We start from the raw sequence: 23,495 nt of genomic DNA, 5'->3' as shown, positions 1-23,495 counted from the left end.
ATTAAATGTCTTCTATCAATACACATTCATTTTTATTTGGCATTTTTGTCAAAATTAGACAAGTAAAAACAATCATGCTGTAAGTATGCAGTGTCATTTCCACACTCAGTTCACTCTCCTACCTCTTGCTCATGATGCAGAGCTGAGCCAGTCTCTCAAGATCCTGGGCCTGAGAAGCCTGTTCTGATAACTCCTCTTGAGACAGACATCCTGAGGTTCCTAATGTTCCGTCTTCTTGAGACCCTGATTCACACAAAGTCTGTCAAAAACCCTCAGAGACGATGTATAAACACTCACAGAGACTCTCACACGTACAGAGACAACAAGACTGTGACAAGACTGAAAAAGACAGGGAGGGAGGGAGGGAGGGAGAGAGAGAGAGGGAGGGAGGGTGAGAGAGGAGAGACGGCCGATGACTGTCACCACACCCATAGATTTAAATGCTCTATAAGCAAATGAAACATATGTAAAACAGAAGCTTAAGAACACCAACTGGGACTGGCAATTCCAAGAATATTTATAATTATATTTTCTGTCTGGGTATCAATATTGAAACAAAGACCTGATTGTGAACTTAATGTTCTGGCAATACATGAGCAATATCACACGAGTGGGAGTGCGAAATGGCTCCATATCAGCACGGCTATGATTGGGCCATAGGTACAAGGCCGTAGGCTGAGTGCCGAAGGCAATCACAGTCATGCTGATTTAGAGCCATATCACACTCCTACTCGCGTGATATTGAGTTTATACATCAGTTTGAAGGCACAAGTGTGTAAATAAATAAGAAATAACAACAGAGTCTCTTTAAAAACCTTCTTTTGTGTGAAACTACTTCCTTCTGACATAGATTCAAATATCAAGTTTTAAATTCTAAAATGGAACGCTGAGTTATTTCATTGAAGCTTACTTTATTATGTAGAGCAGAGTATTATGAGAGACTGACTAAGCGAGTGTATTGCATCTGATATAGCCTTTATTATCCAGGTCAATCTTATACTCAAAATTTAAAAAATCAGTTTGAATGTCCGCTGAGGAAAGCGATATCTAGCGTAATAATGTAACTTTCACTTAAGTCAAAATAACAATCACTAATAGACCCTTTCTCAATACTACAAACCTGATTCCAAAAAAGTTGGGACACTGTACAAATTGTGAATAAAAACAGAATGCAATGATGTGGAAGTTTCAAATTTCAATATTTTATTCAGAAAACAACATAGATGACATATCAAATGTTTAAACTGAGAAAATGTATCATTTTAAGGGAAAAATAAGTTGGTTTTAAATTTCATGGCATCAACACATCTCAGAAAAGTTGGGACAAGACCATGTTTACCACTGTGTGGCATCCCCTCTTCTTTTTATAACAGTCTACAAATGTCTGGGGACTGAGGAGACAAGTTGCTCAAGTTTAGGAACAGGAATGTTGTCCCATTCTTGTCTAATACAGGCTTCTAGTTGCTCAACTGTCTTAGGTCTTCTTTGTCACATCTTCCTCTTTATGATGCACCAAATGTTTTCTATGGGTGGAAGATCTGGACTGCAGGCTGGCCATTTCAGTACCCGGATCCTTCTTCTACGCAGCCATGATGTTGTAATTGATGCAGTATATGGTCTGGCATTGTCATGTTGGAAAATGCAAGGTCTTCCCTGAAAGAGACGACGTCTGGATGGGAGCATATGTTGTTCTAGAACTTGGATATACCTTTCAGCATTGATGGTGCCTTTCCAGATGTGTAAGCTGCCCATGCCACACGCACTCATGCAACCCCATACCATCAGAGATGCAGGCTTCTGAACTGAGCGCTGATAACAACTTGGGTTGTCCTTGTCCTCTTTAGTCCGGATGACATGGCGTCCCAGTTTTCCAAAAAGAACTTCAAATTTTGATTCGTCTGACCACAGAACAGTTTTCCACTTTGCCACAGGCCATTTTAAATGAGCCTTGGCCCAGAGAAAACGCCTGTGCTTCTGGGTCATGTTTAGATATGGCTTCTTTTTTGACCTATGGAGTTTTAGCCGGCAACGGCGAATGGCACGGTGGATTGTGTTCACCGACAATGTTTTCTGGAAGTATTCCTGAGCCCATGTTGTGATTTCCACTACAGTAGCATTCCTTTATATGATGCAGTGCCGTCTAAGGGCCAGAAGATCACGGGCATCCAGTATGGTTTTCTGGCCTTGACCCTTACGCACAGAGATTGTTCCAGATTCTCTGAATCTTTGGATGATATTATGTACTGTAGATGATGATAACTTCAAACTCTTTGCAGTTTTTCTCTGAGAAACTCCTTTCTGATATTGCTCCACTATTTTTCGCCGCAGCATTGGGGGAATTGGTGATCTTCTGCCCATCTTGACTTCTGAGAGACACTGCCACTCTAAGAGGCTCTTTTTATACCCAATCATTTTGCCAATTGACCTAATAAGTTTCAAATTAGTCCTCCAGCTGTTCCTTATATGTACATTTAACTTTTTCGGCCTCTTATTGCTACCTTTCCCAACTTGTAGCTCTCATGAAATCCAAAATGAGCCAATATTTGGCATGACATTTCTAAATGTCTCACTTTCAACATTTGATATATCTATATTTTATTGTGAATAAAATATAAGTTTATGAGATTTGTAAATTATTGCATTCCTTTTTTATTCACAATTTGTACAGTGTCCCAACTTTTTTGGAATCGGGTTTGTAAATACGGTATATTATTTACATAAAATATCATTTAAATGAACAATAATAGTATTACATGAGTAGAAAATGTTTGTACAATAGGAAATAAACATAAACAAACAAATTTAAATAAAAATATAAAGTTATGAAACTTAACTTTGCCCGATTTGCTTTAGAACAAGTAATTAATAAGACCAAAGATTGCCCATTTGATATACCCAAAATGAATAAATCTCAATGAATTAAATCTCTTGTTTAACCGCTATCTGCATAAAGAACCAGTGGCAAATTCTTGAAGGACTGGCTGAGATAAAGCTGTTCTCGGCAGGTACGTGAGCGCTCCGCTGATGCTTGGAGCGCACATCTCCGAAAACATCTAAACAAATTTCCATATAGGTGCTATGTTTATATATAAATCTCATGTTTGAGGTCTAAACAACTACATTCTCATCTAAAAAGCTCTTATATCATTCTGTGACACAATAACAGCTTATTCCTCCACCATTGACGCTCGCTATGAGAAATGCTGCCAGAATAGATCTGGTAGAAACAAGTGGAGTGATACAAATTTTGAAACGATTTTCGTGTGACTTTTTGAAAAATATCCAAGCCAGTTTTTGGTTTAATCAAAATTCTCCAAGTGACAGAAAAGCATCATAAAAGTGTCACAAAAGTGGTCCACATCACGCTATATTCAGAGTCTTCAGAAGTCAGAAGTCATTTTGTGCGAGAAACAGATTAAAATTTAAGATGTTGTTCACTGAAAGCTCTCCTTGACATGTTTATGAAGTTATAGTGATGTTCAACACATGAATGAATTGTACATTTTCATCAGATCTTTCTTTCCTTTCCTATTTTACTGTATCAATACACCTGTTGAATGTTGCAGACACCATATCACTATACACAGAAATCCTTAGGTGTATCCAGACTGCATGATGGGAACGGAGTAAGGCCAGAGGGTAGAAATCACAGCAGCACTGGCACAAAGCGCTGATTCAGGCAGCGTTTCCATGGTACTCAACAGCTCTTTAATGAGGTAATGCATCGCGTGGTTATATATCTCTCTAGGCTCTTGTACTTTCTGCCAGTGCTAGAGCTGTATGCTGTCTCAGCAGCTGCAGAGTCAGAGGAATGGTAGACGTCCACCATGGGAAGAGATCAATGGGTCTCCATCCATAAATACTGGTTCATTTAAAAGCAAATAAAGATCTGTTAAATATATTACTGCTCTCTGACACAACCTTGGGGACAGCTTTGGATGTTGGGTCAGTTTTCAGTGTTTTGCAGAAGCTGACTTGAACCCTTGTGATTTATTTGCTGAAAAGTGGTTAATCTGTGGCAAAATTATGGCAATGTTTGCCAGAAGAACGTTTGAAAAGGAAAGTGTAACGAGGTTCGTAGATGTGGGAAGAAGGAGGCGGGAACCGGCGAATGTTGAACCAAACTTTAATACCAAAATAAACAAAGAACGAAACGAAAGTAATGCCGGCAGAACCTCGCGGACATCTGCCGGCCACACAAACATAATAAACCATAAAATAAAGTCCAGGCCTGGTCCTCTCTCATCCTTCACGGTAGTCACTCCTCCTTTTATGCTCCCGGAGCTCCTCCGTGAGGGACTCAAGGCCGGTGCGCCTCCCAGGTGAAGCTCATTAACACTCGCGTCACCGGCCTCGCGCCGTTCCCTCACGGCTCTCGCCCGCCCTGGTCGCCACATACCCCCATCGCCCCTCGCAGGCCGGGGGGTACTCCCGAGACTGCGCTCTACTCCCCCCCGGGGCCTGTCTCGGCGGCCGCAGCACCTGGGGGTAAGGACAGACGAGACGAGAGAAAGAAGACGGAAGCAAGGGGAGCGACAGGACGAGAGAGGGGAGAGAGGAAAAAGAAAGAGGGGGAAAAAAAAAAATTCTTGGTCCGGTTCCCCGACACACTGCCGTTCGGTCCTCAGCCTGCCGAGAGGCTCTTCTTCGCGGTGCCATGCGGTGGCACTGGACGCTCGGTGGACGGCCCGATCCTCGACCGCCTCCTGGCGGCCGGCGATGGCTCCTCCGACTGAGGGCAGACGGCAGCGAGTCCCCCGTCCCCTGCTCCTCCCCTTCATGGCGGACGGCAGCAGGCTCCGGCCCACGGCAGACGGCGGCGACTCCTCCGCTCCCTCCAGGTCCAGGACGGCAGCCACCCCACCTCGTCCCAGGGGCACGGCCTCGAGCTCTCCGTCCCACCTTTCACTAGGCTCCAGCACCACCGCCTCGGGCAGCCTCTCGCGGTCTTCACACTCCCGCGCTGCCCGAACTCCGCAGCACCGCGATCCCCCTCAGCAACGAGGGCTCTCCGACAACATGTCCCTCCTTCCTCCCGGGTTTCGGCACCAATGTAACGAGGTTCGTAGATGTGGGAAGGAGGAGGCGGGAACCGGCGAATGTTGAACCAAACTTTAATACCAAAATAAACAAAGAACGAAACGAAAGTAATGCCGGCAGACCCTCGCGGACGTCTGCCGGCCACACAAACATAATAAACCATAAAATAAAGTCCAGGCCTGGTCCTCTCTCATCCTTCACGGTAGTCGCTCCTCCTTTTATGCTCCCGGAGCTCCTCCGTGAGGGACTCAAGGCCGGTGTGCCTCCCAGGTGAAGCTCATTAACACTTGCGTCACCGGCCTCGCGCCATTCCCTCACGGCTCTCGCCCGCCCTGGTCGCCACAGACAGAGATGATTATTTTCTGAAATTTACTGAATGTATGCCGGTTACATCATTGCGCCAGTAGATGGTAAATAGGTATGCTTACATACACTAGTTTTCGCCAATCCAAATGAACCCAGTCCGATTTCAGATTCTTAAAGGTGCCCTTGACTCAAAAATTGAATTTACCCTGGCATAGTTAAATAACAAGAGTCCAGTACATGGAAAAGACATACAGTGAGTCTCAAACTCCATTGTTTCCTCCTTCTTGTGTAAATCTCATTTGTTTAAACGACCTCCGAAGAACAGGCGAATCTCAACATAACACCAACTGTTACGTAACAGTCGGGGTGTACGCCCCCAATATTTGCATAATGCCAGCCCACGTTCCCAACAATTATCAAAGGCATTACACAAGGGCAGCCAGTTAACGTCTGGATCTGCACACAGCCGAATCATCAGACTAGGTAAGCAAGAACAACAGCGAAAAATGGCAGATGGAGCAATAATAACTGACATGATCCATGATATCATGATATTTTTAGTGATATTTGTAAATTGTCTTTCTAAATGTTTCGTTAGCATGTTGATAATGTACTGTTAAATGCGGTTAAAGTTACCATCGTTTCTTACTGTATTCACGGAGACAAGACTGTCGTTATTTTCATTTTTTAAACACTTGCAGTCTGTATAATGTATAAACACAACTTCATTCTTTATAAATCTCTCCAACAGTGTAGGATTAGCCGTTAGCCACGGAGCCCAGCCTCAGATTCACTCAGAATTAAACTTTTAACATCAAAATAAATACTTTACTCACATAATTCGAAACATGCATACAGCATGCATGACGAACATCTTGTAAAGATCCATTTGAGGGTTATATTAGCTATGTGAACTTTGTAAATGCGCTGTAATATAGTTGACAGCTCGTTTGGCAGGAAAATCGCGTCTTAAAGGGGCGGCGTCGAGTGAAATCGGTGCATAGTTAATGGTGCCCCAAAATAGGCAGTTAAAAAAAAAAATTTAAAAAAAATCTATGGGGTATTTTGAGCTGAAACTTCACAGACACATTCAGGAGACACCTTAGACTTATATTACATCTTGTAAAAAACGTTCGTGGGCACCTTTAAAGTTTATTTTAACAGACTGAAATCTAGCTAGCTAGCAAAAGTACAATCAATCATTTTATATTCAGTACAAGTTTTTCAAATATTACAAAATTTTCCATGTTTTATAGCAGTTGTACCGAATGTCCTGATGTTTCGGGACATGCGTATGAGCAAGTGAAAACATGAATTTTTCAAATAGTTAAGAGAGAGTTAGTTACTTTGCTTCATGATCATGTGGTCCTTTGCAGGTGTCTGAATGATGTCACATCCTGTCACATGACTTGATCCAAAATGGTCCCTTTTTATTGGTTACTCCGAATGACATCAATGAAATTCATTTTTCCGGACATTCATTCTCACAACAAAGCAACGACTTGTACACAAAATTTTAATACCCTTTTTCACTATGTTGATATATGATGTTATAAAATCATGCCAGAATAAAAAATAAATAAATAGATTACATTTTAAGATATTTCAATTACAAATAAAATGGCTGTATTGGCCTTTGGACGGTTAAACCGAATGACCCTTTGACACTTCACTTCCTTTATGTTTAGCAAAATATACTTAACACCTTTTGGATTCAATAAAATAGATCAAGTTGTAATACCTTACATAGTTTGGATGTCATATGTTTTTTATTATTATTAAGGCATTTGGACAAAAAAAAAAAACAAAAAAAAACCTCACATCATCGACCCTTAATTTTACATGCTTTAAATAATGATCAGATTATTTTATGTCTACACCGCCCCTTTCAATCTCAGCCATCAATCCGATTATCAACTGATTATTTGGGTGCATGTAAACGTATAGCTAGGGCTGGACGATATGGCCAAAATTTATATCACGATAACCGTGACCCTAAAAATAGGACTACTGTCAAATAAAAATAAAGAAAATAAGAACAAACAATCAAACTACAAGCAACATCACAAATAAGTACAATAAAGCAAATATTCAAATAAAATAAACAGTGCTTTTCAGGTTTTTCAGGTATGTAACAGTAGTTTTCAGGTACAGAAAATGGATAAAGTAATCAAATATAAAATAACACTGCATATTATCTTTACTGTATATAAGATGAATCATTATTGAAGTTACAAAAACTATTCAGTCAAGAGCAGTGAGTGATTTCTTTGTTATTTGATTTAACATTAAAAACAGGCAGCAGGAATAGTTTTTTTTCCCTTTAAGACAACCAGTACATATACTGTTACACATGCGCTGTCTTTCTCGACTGTTATACGTTCACTTAAGACATAACTGACTATGTTTGCTAGGATACTCGACAAGACGGGCATGTTGACATCATTTTTTGTATGAATGTGGCCGTCGAAGCGCAAGACTTGAAAGAGAACTCAGTATTTGCGCGCTGTCTGAAATAAGCGTGTGCGCGCTTCGGATGAGCGCACACAAATCTTCTCATAGCGCGTGCGAGTTCTCTCTCTTTCGCGACTTGTTCTTGAAGGTTTAAATCAGCAAGGCTTAAATGAGTTTAGTTTAAACACAGATAGCAATGTGTGCTGTTCAGGTCTCACCTGCACTCGCGCGCTATCAACACCCGGGTGATGACGGCGTAAATGACTGGACATTAGAGCATACGGCACTAACGTTAGCTGTTAACAGTTTACAAAGAGTTACTGTTTTGTCCACGCTTTTTGATTATCGTTGTTGTAACGTTTTGCGCATCCATCGACTGAAACATACATTATCTGAACTCTGTCTGTTTTCCACGTTGCTATTTTAAACAAACCATATTAACCAATAGATACGCTGATGGCAGCGTGTCTCTGTGGTGTACGTCATCACGCAAATAGCCAATCTTGTTCTGCTCTTTCTAACCGCTGCGCCTCAAGTCAGTGAGAAATGCTGTAATGTATATCGAAATACCGGAAATGTGTTTAAAAATCATATCACCGTTATCGAAAATAATTATATCGCGATATATATTGATATTGAATTATTGTCCAGCCCTACGTATAGCTAATGAATCATTTAGTCAAAATACTGATTCATTCAGGAATGAAACAAGCAAAATATGAAAAATGTAATTTGGTTATATTAGATGTGTCCTCTAAATTAACTATACCCTTAATAATGATCGCTGTATTGCAACGGTCGCATCTTGTGCACTTTTTACCGGCAAACAAACGCGTAAAAAACAAATGTGCCAAAGCCTATTTATGCCATTTGCCGTGCCCTTTGAACTGAACATGTATAATAAAAGTTATTTACTGGCATTGATGGTTCCATGAAGAACTTTTAACATCCATAGAAGCTTTGCATTGCCTAGAAGGCTCTTTATAGTAAAAAAGATTCCAAAAATTAAACAAAAATGGTGCTTCAGTGCAAAAATCCCCTTTTGGAACCTTTCAATTCAAGATTATATGTTCCCTTCAAACTGGAATTTCACTTAAAATGGTACAATACCCTATGAAGTCTACTTCGCAAGGCACCTGCTATTGATCGGAATGCACCTAATATCTTTATGAGTAAGCCATTGAATCATTCACTGAACTAATTAGTTCTGGAAGGAAAGACCACTATTGTTTTGCTAGGCTGATTCAGCTTTGACTTTGTTTGGAACTATTTTTGCTGATGGAGCAAAAACACAGAAAGTAACTGGCAATATTTTTGTGTTTGAAATATAAGTTATTCACTATTAACTTGTTTGTTGAACAGTTCATGCTCTCATAATCATGCTGGTGATATGAATATCTTGCTTGTGTGATATTGCTTAAAAATATCACTGTACATAGCTATGATGATAATGACTATAGTGAATATACAGTACTGATCAAGGAGACACATGTCCACTTAACAGCATCATAAAAATATATTTACGTAAAGCCATAAAAAGTGGACTTGCCTGTGCTGGCCTGCAGCGAGGTGAGCTCGATCAGTGCCACTTCGTAAAACATCTTCTCCGCCTGAATGAACTGCAGAGCTTTCCCATCTGATTTTACACGGGTGAAGGATTAGACATGCTTGTCACCATGAAATAGTCTTTTGTTATGATCACACACATCCACCCAATTACTACAGCTCAGTGAAATCCTGATTTGTTCAGCTGCTAGCATCACCAAAGACGATATAACACGGGTTTTCACTGAACATGTAATGTATTACCTAAACAGAAAAACAGTCAAACATAAAATCCCTATAGCTCAAAGCATGTTTGATATTTTGATTGGTTAGTGTTTGTGTCACCTTCTCGTTTTAGCTCTATAGAAAGACACAAAGCTTGCGGCAGTTCTATAAATAGTCACTAAAGAGTATGTTCAATGTTTTCAAAGGCATGTCATTACAATCTCTTTGTAAGAAGATCATATTTGTCCTTAGTGTCATTACAAAAACACGTCCAGAAAGGAAAATGTTCTTAAAATAGCCATCAATGACCTACATAATGACAGTATTTGTATGTGCAGTGACTTGATGATGTTTCTATTTTGGTCTCATAAAGTACATCTGGAACTCTTGTTAGAATTTTGAAAGGTTGCTTTGGCTACAGTACTAATTATATTATATAAACAAACCAAAAAAATCATATATATTAAGCAGCTCAACTGTTTTCTTTGAAAATAATAAGAAAATTTTTCTAAGCACCAAATCAGTGTATTAGAATGATTTCTGAAGGATCATGTGACACTGAAGACTGGAGTAATGATGCTGAAAATTCAGCTTTGCCATCACAGGAATAAATTATGTTTTAAAATACATTCATATTAAAAACAGTTATTTTAAACTTTAATATTTCACAGTATTATTGGTTTACTGCATTTTGGATTAAAGAAACACATGCTTTTGTGAGCATAAGAGACTTCTTTCCAAAACATTAAAATTTTACCAACCGCAAACATGTGAATTGATTTTGGCACACTAGTTTTCAAAAACAATTTGAGGTGTCATTTATGACTGTAGCAAACTATGAATAACATCCCAATGTTTAATACCAAAAGTATGAGCAATAGTAATAGTGGAGCTGTAGTAAATGATGATAGAATATTCATTTTTGGGTGAACTATCCCTTTCATGTGTTTATAGATTGTGACTCTTTTTCGAGTATCATACATTGATTGATTTGGTGTGTGTTTCTCATTGTTAGCAGTGCTGAGTTATGTTGTCCCTCTTAAAATGATCTTTTCCAAGAATGAGCAGCAAACTCCCAGGTGTCCCGGACATATTTTTAGATCGCAGCTGGCTGAGGAACATCTGAATTTGCTGACTAACCGCATGGGGATCAGTTTGAAAGTGATAAATCTATTTGTGGCGCATGTGATGCTAACCCTTGAATTAGCTGTGGAGGAGAGACCAGGAGCAAATGAATTCTGCATGGATTATATATATATATATATATTATATATTATATATATATATATATATATTATATATATATATAATATATATATTATATATATATATATATATATATATATATATATATATATATATATATATATATATATATATATATATATATATATATATATATATATATTATATATTATATATATATATATATATATTATACACACACACACTTCAAACTAATTTGCAATATTATATATTAAATTATATATTAAATATCCTTCTTTTCAGAGCCTTTTTTTTGGTACTGTACTTTTAACCAGCCAAAGATGATTTTTAGTAGATGTATGAAGTCATTCCACATTCCATGTTTCATATTTTATTATCTAACACACTGACACACATTTTAATATTGAATAAAGTGTCCAAATATTTTTTTGCATTTCCTGTATATGACTCATAATAGATTACTTTTGACAGTTCTGCAGCTTCAAATCTCAGATATGCAGCACAGAAATTTTAAAAAGAACCATCTAAAAATGAGTTGCGCACACTAGCTTTAGGAATAAAGAGTGCTTCTGAATTTTTAAAGATGCATTGGCAAAGCAGATATGTGCATTAATTATCCCTATACCAGCTCTGGTGCTTTAGAGGAAATGTGCAGTGCTTTATCAACAAATAAATATCCTAGCTGTGTCCTTCTTCTTGGCATGTATATTTCCTGCCATCTCAGCATGACTATGGAAGCAGTTTCTATATTTCTTTTTCTTGTTGATCTTGTCGGTTCGGGAGTGTCAATCACAGCCATTGTATTTATTCACAGTCAGAAAATGAGTACAGGATGAAAGTTCCGTGCCTTTCATCTTCCTGAACTGCAACCGTTTTGATGTCATACATGTGAAGAGATATGACAACATGGTGTCATATAATATGTTTTTAACTTTAATAAGGGTTTGAGAAATGACTGAATTCACTTTTGCTATGAGTGTGTGGTGAGCAGGGTGGGCGAGAGTCGTGAGGGAACGGCGCGAGGCCGGTGACGCGAGAGATAATGAGCTCCACCTGCGAGGCGCACCGGCCTTGAGTCTCTAACGGAGGAGCTCCGGAAGCGTAAAAGGAGGAGCAATGACAGTGAAGGACGAGAGAAGACCAGGCCTGGACTTTATTTTATGTTTTATTATGTTTGTGTGGCCGCGAGGGTCTGCCAGCTTTACTATCATTTTGTTCTTTTTGAATTAAAGTTATGTTGAATGTTCGCCGGTTCCCGCCTCCTCCTTCCCATACTTACGAACTTACAGAGTGTTACAGAGTGCTTTGGAGGAAGAACATTTACTCTATTTATTTAAGTTTGCAAGGTTTGTGGCATCCAATCTTTCCTTTTACACTACCAAAAGTTCTTAATGTTTGGGAATTTTTTAGCCTCTTAGGCTCACCAAGGCTGCATTTATTTGATTAAATACAGTAAAAACAGTATTTTTAAATATTACAATTTCAAATGTTTTCTATTTTAATATTTTTTTAAATATAATTTATTCCTTAATTTTCAGCAGCCATTACTCCATTACAATCATGATTCATTTTTTCAGGATTCTTTGATGAACATAAAAAAAAAAAAAATGAAAAAAAAAAAAGAATTTATTTTACTATAAATGTCTTCACAGTCACTTTATTCATATACCCTTGCTGAATAAAAATATTAAAGGAAGGGTAGGCAATTTCAGAGCAGCTAGCACTTTGAAAGCATTAGATCCCCCCCTCAATTCAGAGCCACGCCTCCTTCAAAACACATGAATGCACACAGCAGAGTCTGCAAAGCATCACAAGATGAGAGACTGCTTTAAATACATCTCAAAGCACATAACATTACAATAATAATGAACGTAAACAACTTACAGAGGTCTGACATGTACCACCTGACTGCTGCAGATTAATTTTGATGTTGATAGTGTTGACATAGAAATGCATTAATCCGAGTCTGAGGACGTGAACAGCTCCGCGTAGAATGTCACAGGTTGCCGACTCTAAATTACAGTTATGACATGGTGTGAACGCAGCATAAGCTCATAATTTTGGTTCAGGAGGAACTGTAGAAAGCGACTGCTGTTTGTTTGCAGAGCTCAATGATTGTCTGTACACAACTCTGCATATAAGGGTGTAACGGTACACAGAAGTCACGGTTCGGTCTGTATTTCGTTTTTTTGGTCACGGTTCGGTATGATTTTGGTACAATAGAAAAAATGGTCACACTAGTTTTAGGGTCTAATTCTCACTAATATCTAACTATTATAACTTCTGCCTCAATAAACCCCTTATTACTGCTTATTAGTTAGTAAGGTTGTTAAGTTTAGGTATTGGGTAGGATTAAGGGATGTATGATAAGGTCATGCAGAATAAGGCATTAATATGTGCTTTATAAGTACTAATAAACAGCCAATGTCTTTGTAATATCCAAACAACTAGTTAAAAATGTGAGAATTGGATCCTAAACTAAAGTGTTACCAGAAAAAGCAACAAATCCCCAATGCTAGGTTTCTTTTCATTTATTTTGAACAGACAGTAGTGCAAATTACAGTTTGTTCCACCTAGTGGCATTTATTCCCCCTGAGGTAGTTGGTACAGTACAGCTTCCTTTAGTGTATTAAGCACTAAGCAGTAAACAGAATGCACTCTTGCATAGGTCATATTTTTTGCAGAGCTGATAAAAAACAAAAGGTATTTGGTCACAATCAGCTACAAAATGAAAATCACCTTGTGTTATAAAAGTACAAAATAACCAAAAAATAAACTTGGGGAAGCTTTAGGAGTGTTACAATTTACTCCACTTAAACTATATTTAAACATTCAAAGCTTAATCCCAACCCTCCTATACTTAATTTTCTGTGCTACGCTCCGTTTCACCCACAGAAAGACGCATTTGACACGAGTGTGCCTCTAGAGGACTTGTTTTCAAGCGGTCATTCGCACATGCACTGTTCTTCTTTTGCTCTTTTTCTTGTTGTGGCAGTCAGCAGTGTTGCATTACAGTGCGCCCTCTTCTGGATTGGAGTGTGGATTGTCTGTCTACTGACTACCTGTATTGGTCGTCTAACCACATGAACTGAACCGTGACGTTCGTACTGTATGGTTTAGGATGAATACATGTACCGATACACTCCTACTGTATAGCCTTATGGAACAGGCTGATGACGTGTGATGTCTGCGTGAGCAAATACATACACTGACAGACAGGTAAGTCATCGTATCAATGATTGGACGATCATTCTTTGGTCCTGAGACTTCCACAGATAATATATGTGCATTTTTTAATATTTAGACCACTTCTGTTATTGATTGTTATCAGGATGTGAAGAGAGCTTCAACCAGAATACCAAAAACTATTTATGAAAAAGAATTGCCTACCCTACCTTTAATTTCTTTTTTTTTTTCTTTTTTAAATCTTACTGACAGCAAACTTTTGCAAATTTGCAATTTTTCTGTGCTGGACTATGGTTGGTCACTTCAAATGTCAATCAAATGCTATCTTCCTGTGTATGTATGTGGGCAGTTGTGTCAAAATAATTTGGACCAGACAATTGCCATTGCAAGCATGTGTTTTACACCTTAACTCACTATTCTGGCTTTTACCGATATATAGGCTATGCATGAGCACTGGTCCATATGAAGATAACAGAAGGGCAAAACATTCCAGATAAAATCCCTGTGTAACCACATATAATTCATCCTCAGCTCCTGAAATCCCCTATTCCAAATTCCCTTGTTGTGCATTGATATAACAGACTAATGTTTTGCATGTAATTAAAGAGCTTATTCAATTAAATGATAAAATCTACATCAATTATTTCTCTTTTATGTAATTACACAGAGATCACATTTTTCACCAAGTCCCACCACTATTTACTGGTTTAGATTAGAGCAAATATGTTGAAACCAATTCACATGTAATTGGATTTTAATTGGAAAAGAGGTTATGAATGATCTGGGTTAATGACTTAGGTCATGTAAACGACCAGTTTGAGCTGAAAACTACCAGCCTTGAATCCGTTTAAACTCTATGCTTTAGTAATTGAGAGGCCATGGGTTTAAGAGGGAATGTATGTCACGTAACACTAGTCTTGCTGTTAACTGCAGTCTGTAGATGAATAATGACAGTAGAGCTCATGCTGGGTCTATGCAGGTTAATTAGCTGTGATGCTCTTTCAGCTGACATACGATAAGTGTCCACAAATCCTCTTAGGAACAAAGACCACACTGAAGAAGCTCCAGTTGTAAAGGCCTTGCGATAACCAAACTGCACAATTGTTATGCACATACAGTATGAAACATACAGAATTTCATCGCATGCATGTTTGTTGTGCAGATAAAAAGGATTTATTACTTAATGTTCAGTACACGAAGTGGAGTGAGGGCTGATACCTTATCAAAAAGGATACAATTCTTCTCATCAATGTAGAGTTCAGCAATCTGTATGAAGGAATTAAGAGAGAATATTGTCTGAAAAATTCAAAAGTGCTTTACAGAATAAAAGAGTGAAAGCATGTCCCGTAGGTATAGTAACATTTAGCCCTTAAACAAACAAATAAACAAAATTTGCATTAAGAAAGTTCAGATTATTTTAAAGCTGCTAGCTTTTTTTGGTTAAAAATTATCCAAAATAAATTTTTGAGCAAGTACATAACCAGCCAGTGTTCAAAAATATCTCCTTATCTTAGCCCGATTCACAACGGTAAGCTTGTACTAATGTTTTATAATTGTGGTGGGACTGGTGGGTTTTCGTGGGAAATTCAGGCATGCAGCTGTTCGTCTTTGTGTCATTGCCTTACGTCTGTTTACATAAAGTATGAGTCCCAGCTAGTAGGCTATACGGCAAGTGAGGCGGATCATTTATAGCCTTTTCTCACGGCAGCTGCAATAATTAAACTTATCATTTGGATGGTGGATTGTATGCTATGACAAATTAACGTTAGAGATTAGACTGTACAGAAATTGAATTCTACAGGTAACGCTAATACACACTAAATACAGAGTCACGCAATGCTGATGTTGTTAACAATAACAATTTGAGAACAAAGTACAGTATAACAATAACTAAGTGATCGTTAGATTTAATCACCTTTGGAATTTTTTTCCTCAGTTGATCAGAACAAAAGTGGCGGACATGTTCAGATTACATTTTCCGGTAAAAATTCTTACTTGGGTCATACTTCAAGGCTACAATCTGTGATTTCGAAGTACAGTATCCACACTGGTGCAGTGACTGACAGCAAACATTAGATTCATCTAATTCTGCCAAAGCACAACCCACGTAAAGATGATAATTCTGCAAATAACTGCAATTGCAGGTTTCAAACAGAGATGGCGACAAAGAGGCAAAACTTACAGACTGCAGCTTTAAAGACCATTCATATTTTGACATTACTTTCATGAGAATTAAGCACATTCTCTCTATTTCTCATTACCATAATGTGTCATTTATTCATATAAACAGCTGATTGGTTCTCCTAAAGCCAGCCAATCAATCTTTTGGCCAGTCAACTTTTTTTTCTATCTACGCAACCTCGATTTTGAAGCCCAAATAAGTGCATCGATTCATCATAAAAATAATCCATACAGTTCCAGGGGGTTAATAAAGGCGTTCTGAAGCCAAGCGATGGGTTTTTGTAAGAAAAACATCCATATCTAAAAGTTTATAAAATATAATAAATAGCTTCAAGTAGAGGGCCGTATGCCTCGATTTACAGCGAAAGAGTGACCTCTGACCTGACGCATGATGTATTGACAAACGCGGAAGCGCAGAGGATAGAGCAAAACAAAACACCAGTCATGAGTTAAAAGTCTAAAACGATAACTTTTAAAGAGAAATATCAGAGGATTCGATATAAGAGAAGAGGAGCTTGAGTTTGTTGCTCAGCCATATTTGTTTGAATCACAAGAGGCTTCTAAGCTTATGCTTCTCCTACATCCTCTTTTGGCCTAAATCGATGCGTATGGCCATCTGTCGGAAGGTAGTTATTATGTTTTAAATATGGATATTTTTTCTTACAAAAACCCATCGCTTCACTTCAGAAGTCCTTTATTAACCCCCCAGAGCTGTGTGGATTCATTTTATGATGGATAGATGTGCTTTTTTTGGGCTTCAAAATCTCTTCACTACCATTATAAAGCTCGGAAGAGCCAGAATATTTTTTAATGTAACTCCGATTGTGTTCGTCTGAAAGAAGATATACACCTAGGACAGCTTGCGGGTGAGTAAACCATGGGATAATTGCAACCTGGTCTCATGGGAGAGACGTACCCGTGGGCAAATTTTCGCGAGACACAAAATTACGTACCGACGAGTACGTCTCGCTGCAGTTTCCGACAGAAACGAACGCTAGAGGCCGGTAAAAAGCCGATAAGCGCTTTTGCTCGTTTTCACGCACGGTTTCGATGACGGCCGGGGTCGGATTATCGATTCGTAAAGACTCGTTTTGGCGTCTCCTCCCGCAATATCATGTCACGACTTCAAAACGCATCTGACCAGAGTACCCGATTTGTAAACGAACATACTTTGGACTTTCCGGCTCTACGCGTTTCGCTTTTTTTAGCCGTAACCAAGCTTGCTCGGTACCTCAGCCGATACGGAGTTGGACTTACGGTGAGGAGTCGACTCCCCCTGCCTGGGTACGAATCCCGTGTAAAGCGACTGAAAAAAAAAAAAAAAGAGCTCAAAGAGAGATCTAAACGAGCTGAAAAACGGACGCTTCTTACATCACGTTTGCTTTAGTTAACACTATCGGGTAGGTTTAGGCGTAGTGTCGGTGGGAAGTTATTTTAAAACGCAACGGAGCACAAACGTCAAATCGAGAACCGCGGCAATTCGTCTAAAAAGCAACGTCATAAAAACGTACCTCATTCACCCTATTATCTGCTCCGGCAAAAAAAAAAAAAACACGCGAAACTGCAGCGATATGTACTCATTGGTACGTATTTCGCGACTCGCGAAAACGTGCCCACAGGTACGTTTTCGACATGAGACCAGGTTGGATAATTTTCATTTTTGGGTGCTCTATCCCTTTAAATGTCATAATAATTATGACACAATGCAAACAATTTTACTGTCCTAAAAGTAAATTAATGAAACAATTCATTGTCTTTAAGCGCAATACTTTTTTTTTTTTTTTTTACCTGAACATGTTGGATTGTCAGATTCACTCAAAAAGTAACATTCTAGCTAGTTATAACTTTCAACATTTTTAAAATACCTCGGATGAAATGTATATACTAGCAAATACTAAATATGTCTTTTTCATAAGGTCAGAAGCAACTCCGTCTGGGCAATGTCATACCACACATTCCAGGACTCTTGTGTAAGAGCCACTGTTTATATTCTGGACATTGCTTGCGACCCTTGAGAGAGACTATAACAGCAGAGTGCGTAAGCAGGGCTGAGGGTTTATCTGACAGATTGTCATCAAATGGATTCCATGATTACTCAAGGAACACAAAGAAATAGATACTAGTTGCAAACATTATGAGATAAATTGCCCTGATGTTTCATGTAAACACATGATGGACACTGAATGGCTCTTGCAATAAGTTGGAACACAATGATAAACAAACCTTGGTTGAGCATCAAGGCCATATCAAGCATGTCTCCTGCTGTGCACTATAGCAAACAAATGTGACCACACACTCTTTGCATATGATATAGTGTGTTTGCTGTGTCGGCTCAAGCTGCCAGTGCACAGCATGAATGTTTCAGAATGCATTTACCAGTGTAAAATATGCATTGACTGAAAGCTAGTTTTAGGTTAGTGTGCCATCGAATCATTAAAAAAGCTAGCCTGCATACACGTGAGAAGCATGCAAAAGACAGCTTTATATGTAATAAACTGTGCACTATTTGCACATGCATGCTACATGCCAATTTGTTGTGTGTGTAAATTGCCCTCTCCTACATTTAAAGCCCATTTGAATGGGTTCTATCCCATAATGTATCATAACAGTGCTCCGTCCTGCAGGGCTCACCTGATGCAGGCAGTTGGGAAGCGAGTGGAAGCTCTGCACATGTGTGAGTCCCAGCAGGCAGCTCAGAAAGCAGTGCAGAGCAGCTTGGGAGTCTCCTTCCTGCTGGAGCTGCCTGCCCAGTTCAAACAAACCCTCACGGCTCCCGTTCAGCATCCCGTGCATGGGATGGCCCGCCAGAGAGACCTGCCGCGCGCGTTCACGTGCCAGACAGCCGCTGCACTTACGTCTCCCATCTGAGCTGCGGCACGGGCATGGAGAAACAGAGAGAGACGCTCGAAAAACAGTCGAAAGAAGAGAGATCGGTCGCTGCAGTCTCAAAACAGGAACAGATCACTGCTTCTCTCCTCTCCCTCCTCCTACGATCCGTAAGAGTCAAGGGCAGGAGGCGTGGGTGCGTGGGAGGGAGGAAGAGAGGGATTGTGGGGGGAGGAGAGGAGACGGCACCGGCGGCACAGCGCCGCCCACGCTGTATCGCAGGGAAGTCAGGACTTGAGAGGATTTGTCGTTTGAGTGACGCTGCTCGTGGCCAATTGTTGTACAGCAACGGCAGCACAGATGAGGGAGTCTTAAAGGAAATTATCCTCCTCACACTACAAGTGGTGACACTAAAAGAGATATTTGCAGATGCTATTCTGACAGATTACTTGTATGTTAAAGGGTTAGTTCACCCAAAAAGGAAAATAATGTAATTTATTACTCACCCTCATGTCGTTCCACACCTGTAAGACCTTCGTTCATCTTCAGAACACAAATTAGGATATTTTAGTTGATAGCCTCCATAGCCAGCAATGACATTTCCTCTTTCAAGATCCATTAATGTACTAAAAACATATTTACATCAGTTCATGTGAGTAGTTCAATATTGATATTATAAAGCGACAAGAATATTTTTGGTGCGGCAAAAAAACTAAATAACAACTTATATAGTGATGGCCGATTTCAAAACACTGCTTCGGTAAGCTTCGGAGCGTTATGAATTAGTGTGTCGAATCATTTCCAAACTGCTGAAATCACGTGACTTTGGCGCTCCGAACCGCTGATTCGACACAAAAGATTCATAACGCTCCGAAGCTTACTGAAGCAGTGTTTTGAAATTGACCATCAATATATAAGTCATTATTTTGTTTGTTTTTTTGGCACACCAAAAATATTCTCTTTGCTTTATAATATTAATATTGAACCACTGCACATGAACTGTTTTAAATATGATTTTAGTACATTAATGGATCTTGAGAGAGGAAATGTCATTGCTCCCTATGGAGGCCTCACTGAGCCATCGGATTTCAACAAAAACATCTTAATTTGTGTTCCGAAGATTAACGAAGGTCTTACGGGTGTGGAACGACATGAGGGTGAATAATAAATGACGGAATTTTCATTTTTGGGTGAACTAACCCTTTAACGGGGTAGCCTACCTTAAAATTATAGTAGTTACTGCTTGTCATGAATGATGGGTTTAGACAGTTAAATAGCAAAACACTGTCAGCAGAAACAGTATAATGCATGTTAAGAGTTGACTATGGGTTTGTATTGGCTTGTGCTGATAGTGATTAGAAAGCAGAGGTGGATGATATGATGTTAATATTTAGCCTGTCTGGTCTACACACACACATGCACACAAACACGTGCGCACATGTTTTATGGGGATATTCCATAGACATAATGATTATGATGGAAAAAAAAAAATCCTATACCTATCCTTTCACTTCCTTTTATCACTCTCTGTTGTAGCTTATGATATTCTGAGCACTGCCTAAAACTTGTATTTTCAAGCACTTCTTGTGTCTATTTGCCTCATCATGACGACTCGCTTGTTGTATTCCTCACTTGTAAGTCGCTTTGGATAAAAGCATCTGCCAAATGAATAAATGTAAATTTTTATACTGTATAAACTTTATATTCCAACTCCTTACCCTACCCCTAAACCTAACATTCTGCATTTTTACATGTTCTAAAAACATCATTCTGTATGATTTATAAGCTTTTTTCCTCACAGGGACCGAAAAATCCCCCCACAAGACAAGAATTTCAGATATTGCCATCTTAGTGGGGACATTTTGTGTTTGTTAATAGTTGTGATACTTATTATTTGTTGTGGAAATCATGATGCCTTTTTAGGATACTTTTTGAATGGAAACATCAAAAGAACAACATGTATTAGAAATAGACATTTTGTGACATTATAAATGTCTTTACTGTCACTTTTGATCAATTTAATGCATCCTTACTGAAAAAAGTATTTCCTTTCAAAAAAAAAATAAAAATACTAAGTATAATAAGTAAAATTGTTGATCATTTGTTTTAATGCAGTTCTAGCCTCCATGTAGCTCAGAGTGGGGTTCTCTCACAACTGAGCAAATGGAAAACCTGGAGTGGAGCTGATTATAACGCTCAATTATGTGGCTCCAGACTGACTTATCTGTTTGCTGTTTGGCAATGTTTCCTATGTTTGGAAGGAAAACTGTGCATATTGATATTGTAAAAAAGTTGTTGGTCTGAATATCAGCATGATTCTGATTACTTGCAGCCTCATGGGCATGCTGAAAAAAGAAATAATAACCATGGATAGGTAAGCATTACGGTTTAATGTATGGTTAAAATTATTTATGAGAGTATACATCTGATTATAAGGTTTATAAAGACAATCTTTAGAATGCATTATAATACAAGCTTCATAGAAAGTGTTTTAAATGAAAATTTGAAAAAAATGAGAAACAAAATAATTAAACAATCTAGCATGATTATAAAAAGGCACATCACACATAAAGTGTACTGAATGTACTGTGTATCTTACATGGGTGATGGTGGCTTTACTGTGTAAACAAGGACATCTAATATTTATTTACAGGGTGGGGTGACTTTAAATGTTTACTTTTCTCTCACAGTCTGGTTATAAATATTGAGCTTCAGCCATTATGTCCTCTTACACTAATGCAGATAATTAGTCTTGTGTCCATAAACCATAATTGCTTCCTATCTAACAGAAACAAGACCAGTCAATGACATCACCCAGATAACTCCACTACCTGGATCATCTGGTATTAAAAAATAAATAAATAAATAATCTGATTTTGACGTTTTCCGTCTGTGTATTTTATCATGATTTCCCTGGCAATCGCCTTTCTGAAATTAAAGGGATAGTTCACCCAAAAATGAAAATTAATTTACTCACCCTCAAGATGTCCCAAAGCTATGGTCTGTGGCTTCTACAAGATTGGAAACCCCTGCACTGGGTTACATTAAAGGAAGGGTCATCTATGCAGTGATAATACATTTAAAGTGAAAGGGTGAATTGTGTTCTTAGAATGGATATTTGTTCATAAACGTCCGGTTGGTGTAGGTTATCATAGTCAATATGATAAGATCCCAAGGGTGATCCCAAGGTGTATTAAAGGTGCCCTAGAATTAAAAATTTAATTTATCTTGGCATAGTTGAATAACAAGAGTTCAGTACATGGAAATGACATACAGTGAGTCTCAAACTCCATTGTTTCCTCCTTCTTATTATATAAATCTCATTTGTTTAAAAGACCTCCGAAGAACAGGCAAATCTCAACATAACACCGACTGTTACGTAACAGTCGGGATGATTAATATGTACGCCCCCAATATTTGCATATGCCAGCTCATGTTCAAGGCATTAGACAAGGGCAGGACGTCTGGATGTGCACAGCTGAATCATCAGACTAGGTAAGCAAGCAAGGACAATAGCGAAAAATGGCAGATGGAGCGATAATAACTGACATGATCCATGATTACATGATATTTTTAGTGATATTTGTAATTTGTTTTCTAAATGTTTTGTTAGCATGTTGCTAATGTACTGTTAAATGTGGTTAAAGTTACCATCGTTTCTTACTGTATTCACAGAGACAAGACTGTCGTTATTTTCATTTTTAAACACTTGCAGTCTGTATAATTCATAAACACAACTTCATTCTTTATAAATCTCTCCAACAGTGTGTAATGTTAGCTTTAGCCACGGAGCACTATCAAACTCATTCAGAATCAAATGTAAACATCCAAATAAATACTGTACTTACGCGATTAGACATGCTGCATGATGAACACTTTGTAAAGATCCATTTTGAGGGTTATATTAGCTGTGTGAACTTTGTTTATGCTGTTAAAGGCAAGTGCGTGAGAATTTAAAGGGGCCACAGCCTAAATCGGCTCATATTTAATGATGCCCCAAAATTAATCAAATTTTAATTTATTAAAAAAAAATCAATGGCGTATTTTGAGCTGAAACTTCACAGACACATTCAGGGGACACCTTAGACTTATATTACATCTTTTAAAAAGACGTTCTACGGCACCTTTAAGAACCCAAGGGTGTATTGATTTTGACATTTGTGAGGACATAGAAGCAGTATCCCTGTCTTAATGACCCCCATTTTAAGATGCATAATGAGGTTTTCTTAATGATACGGTACAAAACTTTATTTTAATATTAAAAATGAAAACACACCTGGTCCCTACTGCTATAGTAGCAAACGCAACTTTCAGCAAACAGTTTACTTCATTCATTCAGTTTAACAGCATTGCGTTCAAGAGGGTAAGCTTTCCATTCAGTTTAAACTGTGCATGTGGATTTAAAACACAAGTTCTTGTTACTTTCATGCAGTAAATGTACCCACCCATTAATGAGCAGGAGTTTTTATTATTATTAAGCGTATTATTTTACCTTCTCAGGCTGG

At 38.4% G+C, this 23,495-nt stretch overlaps 1 protein-coding gene across 1 annotated transcript in view; it reads right to left on the bottom strand.

Annotated features, from left to right (window-relative positions):
- The window catches only part of c18h14orf180 (chromosome 18 C14orf180 homolog), a 35,875-nt gene extending 16,762 nt beyond the window's left edge, over nt 1-19,113 (bottom strand). Inside the window, exons 1-4 of the mRNA XM_067368329.1 lie at nt 18,796-19,113; nt 15,219-15,249; nt 9,350-9,436; nt 123-243 (exon numbers count right to left, since the gene is read on the bottom strand). Coding sequence (XP_067224430.1) covers nt 123-243; nt 9,350-9,436; nt 15,219-15,249; nt 18,796-18,957 — 401 coding nt within the window. The 5' untranslated portion in view covers nt 18,958-19,113. The remainder of the gene's footprint in view (nt 1-122; nt 244-9,349; nt 9,437-15,218; nt 15,250-18,795) is intronic.
- Nucleotides 19,114-23,495: the final 4,382 nt, after the last annotated feature.

The sequence above is a fragment of the Chanodichthys erythropterus genome, chromosome 18 (assembly GCF_024489055.1).
Source record: "Chanodichthys erythropterus isolate Z2021 chromosome 18, ASM2448905v1, whole genome shotgun sequence".
NCBI classification, from domain to species: domain Eukaryota; kingdom Metazoa; phylum Chordata; class Actinopteri; order Cypriniformes; family Xenocyprididae; genus Chanodichthys; species Chanodichthys erythropterus.
Note: the sequence above shows the minus strand (reverse complement) of the source record. Positions and strands in the feature narration are given on the sequence as shown.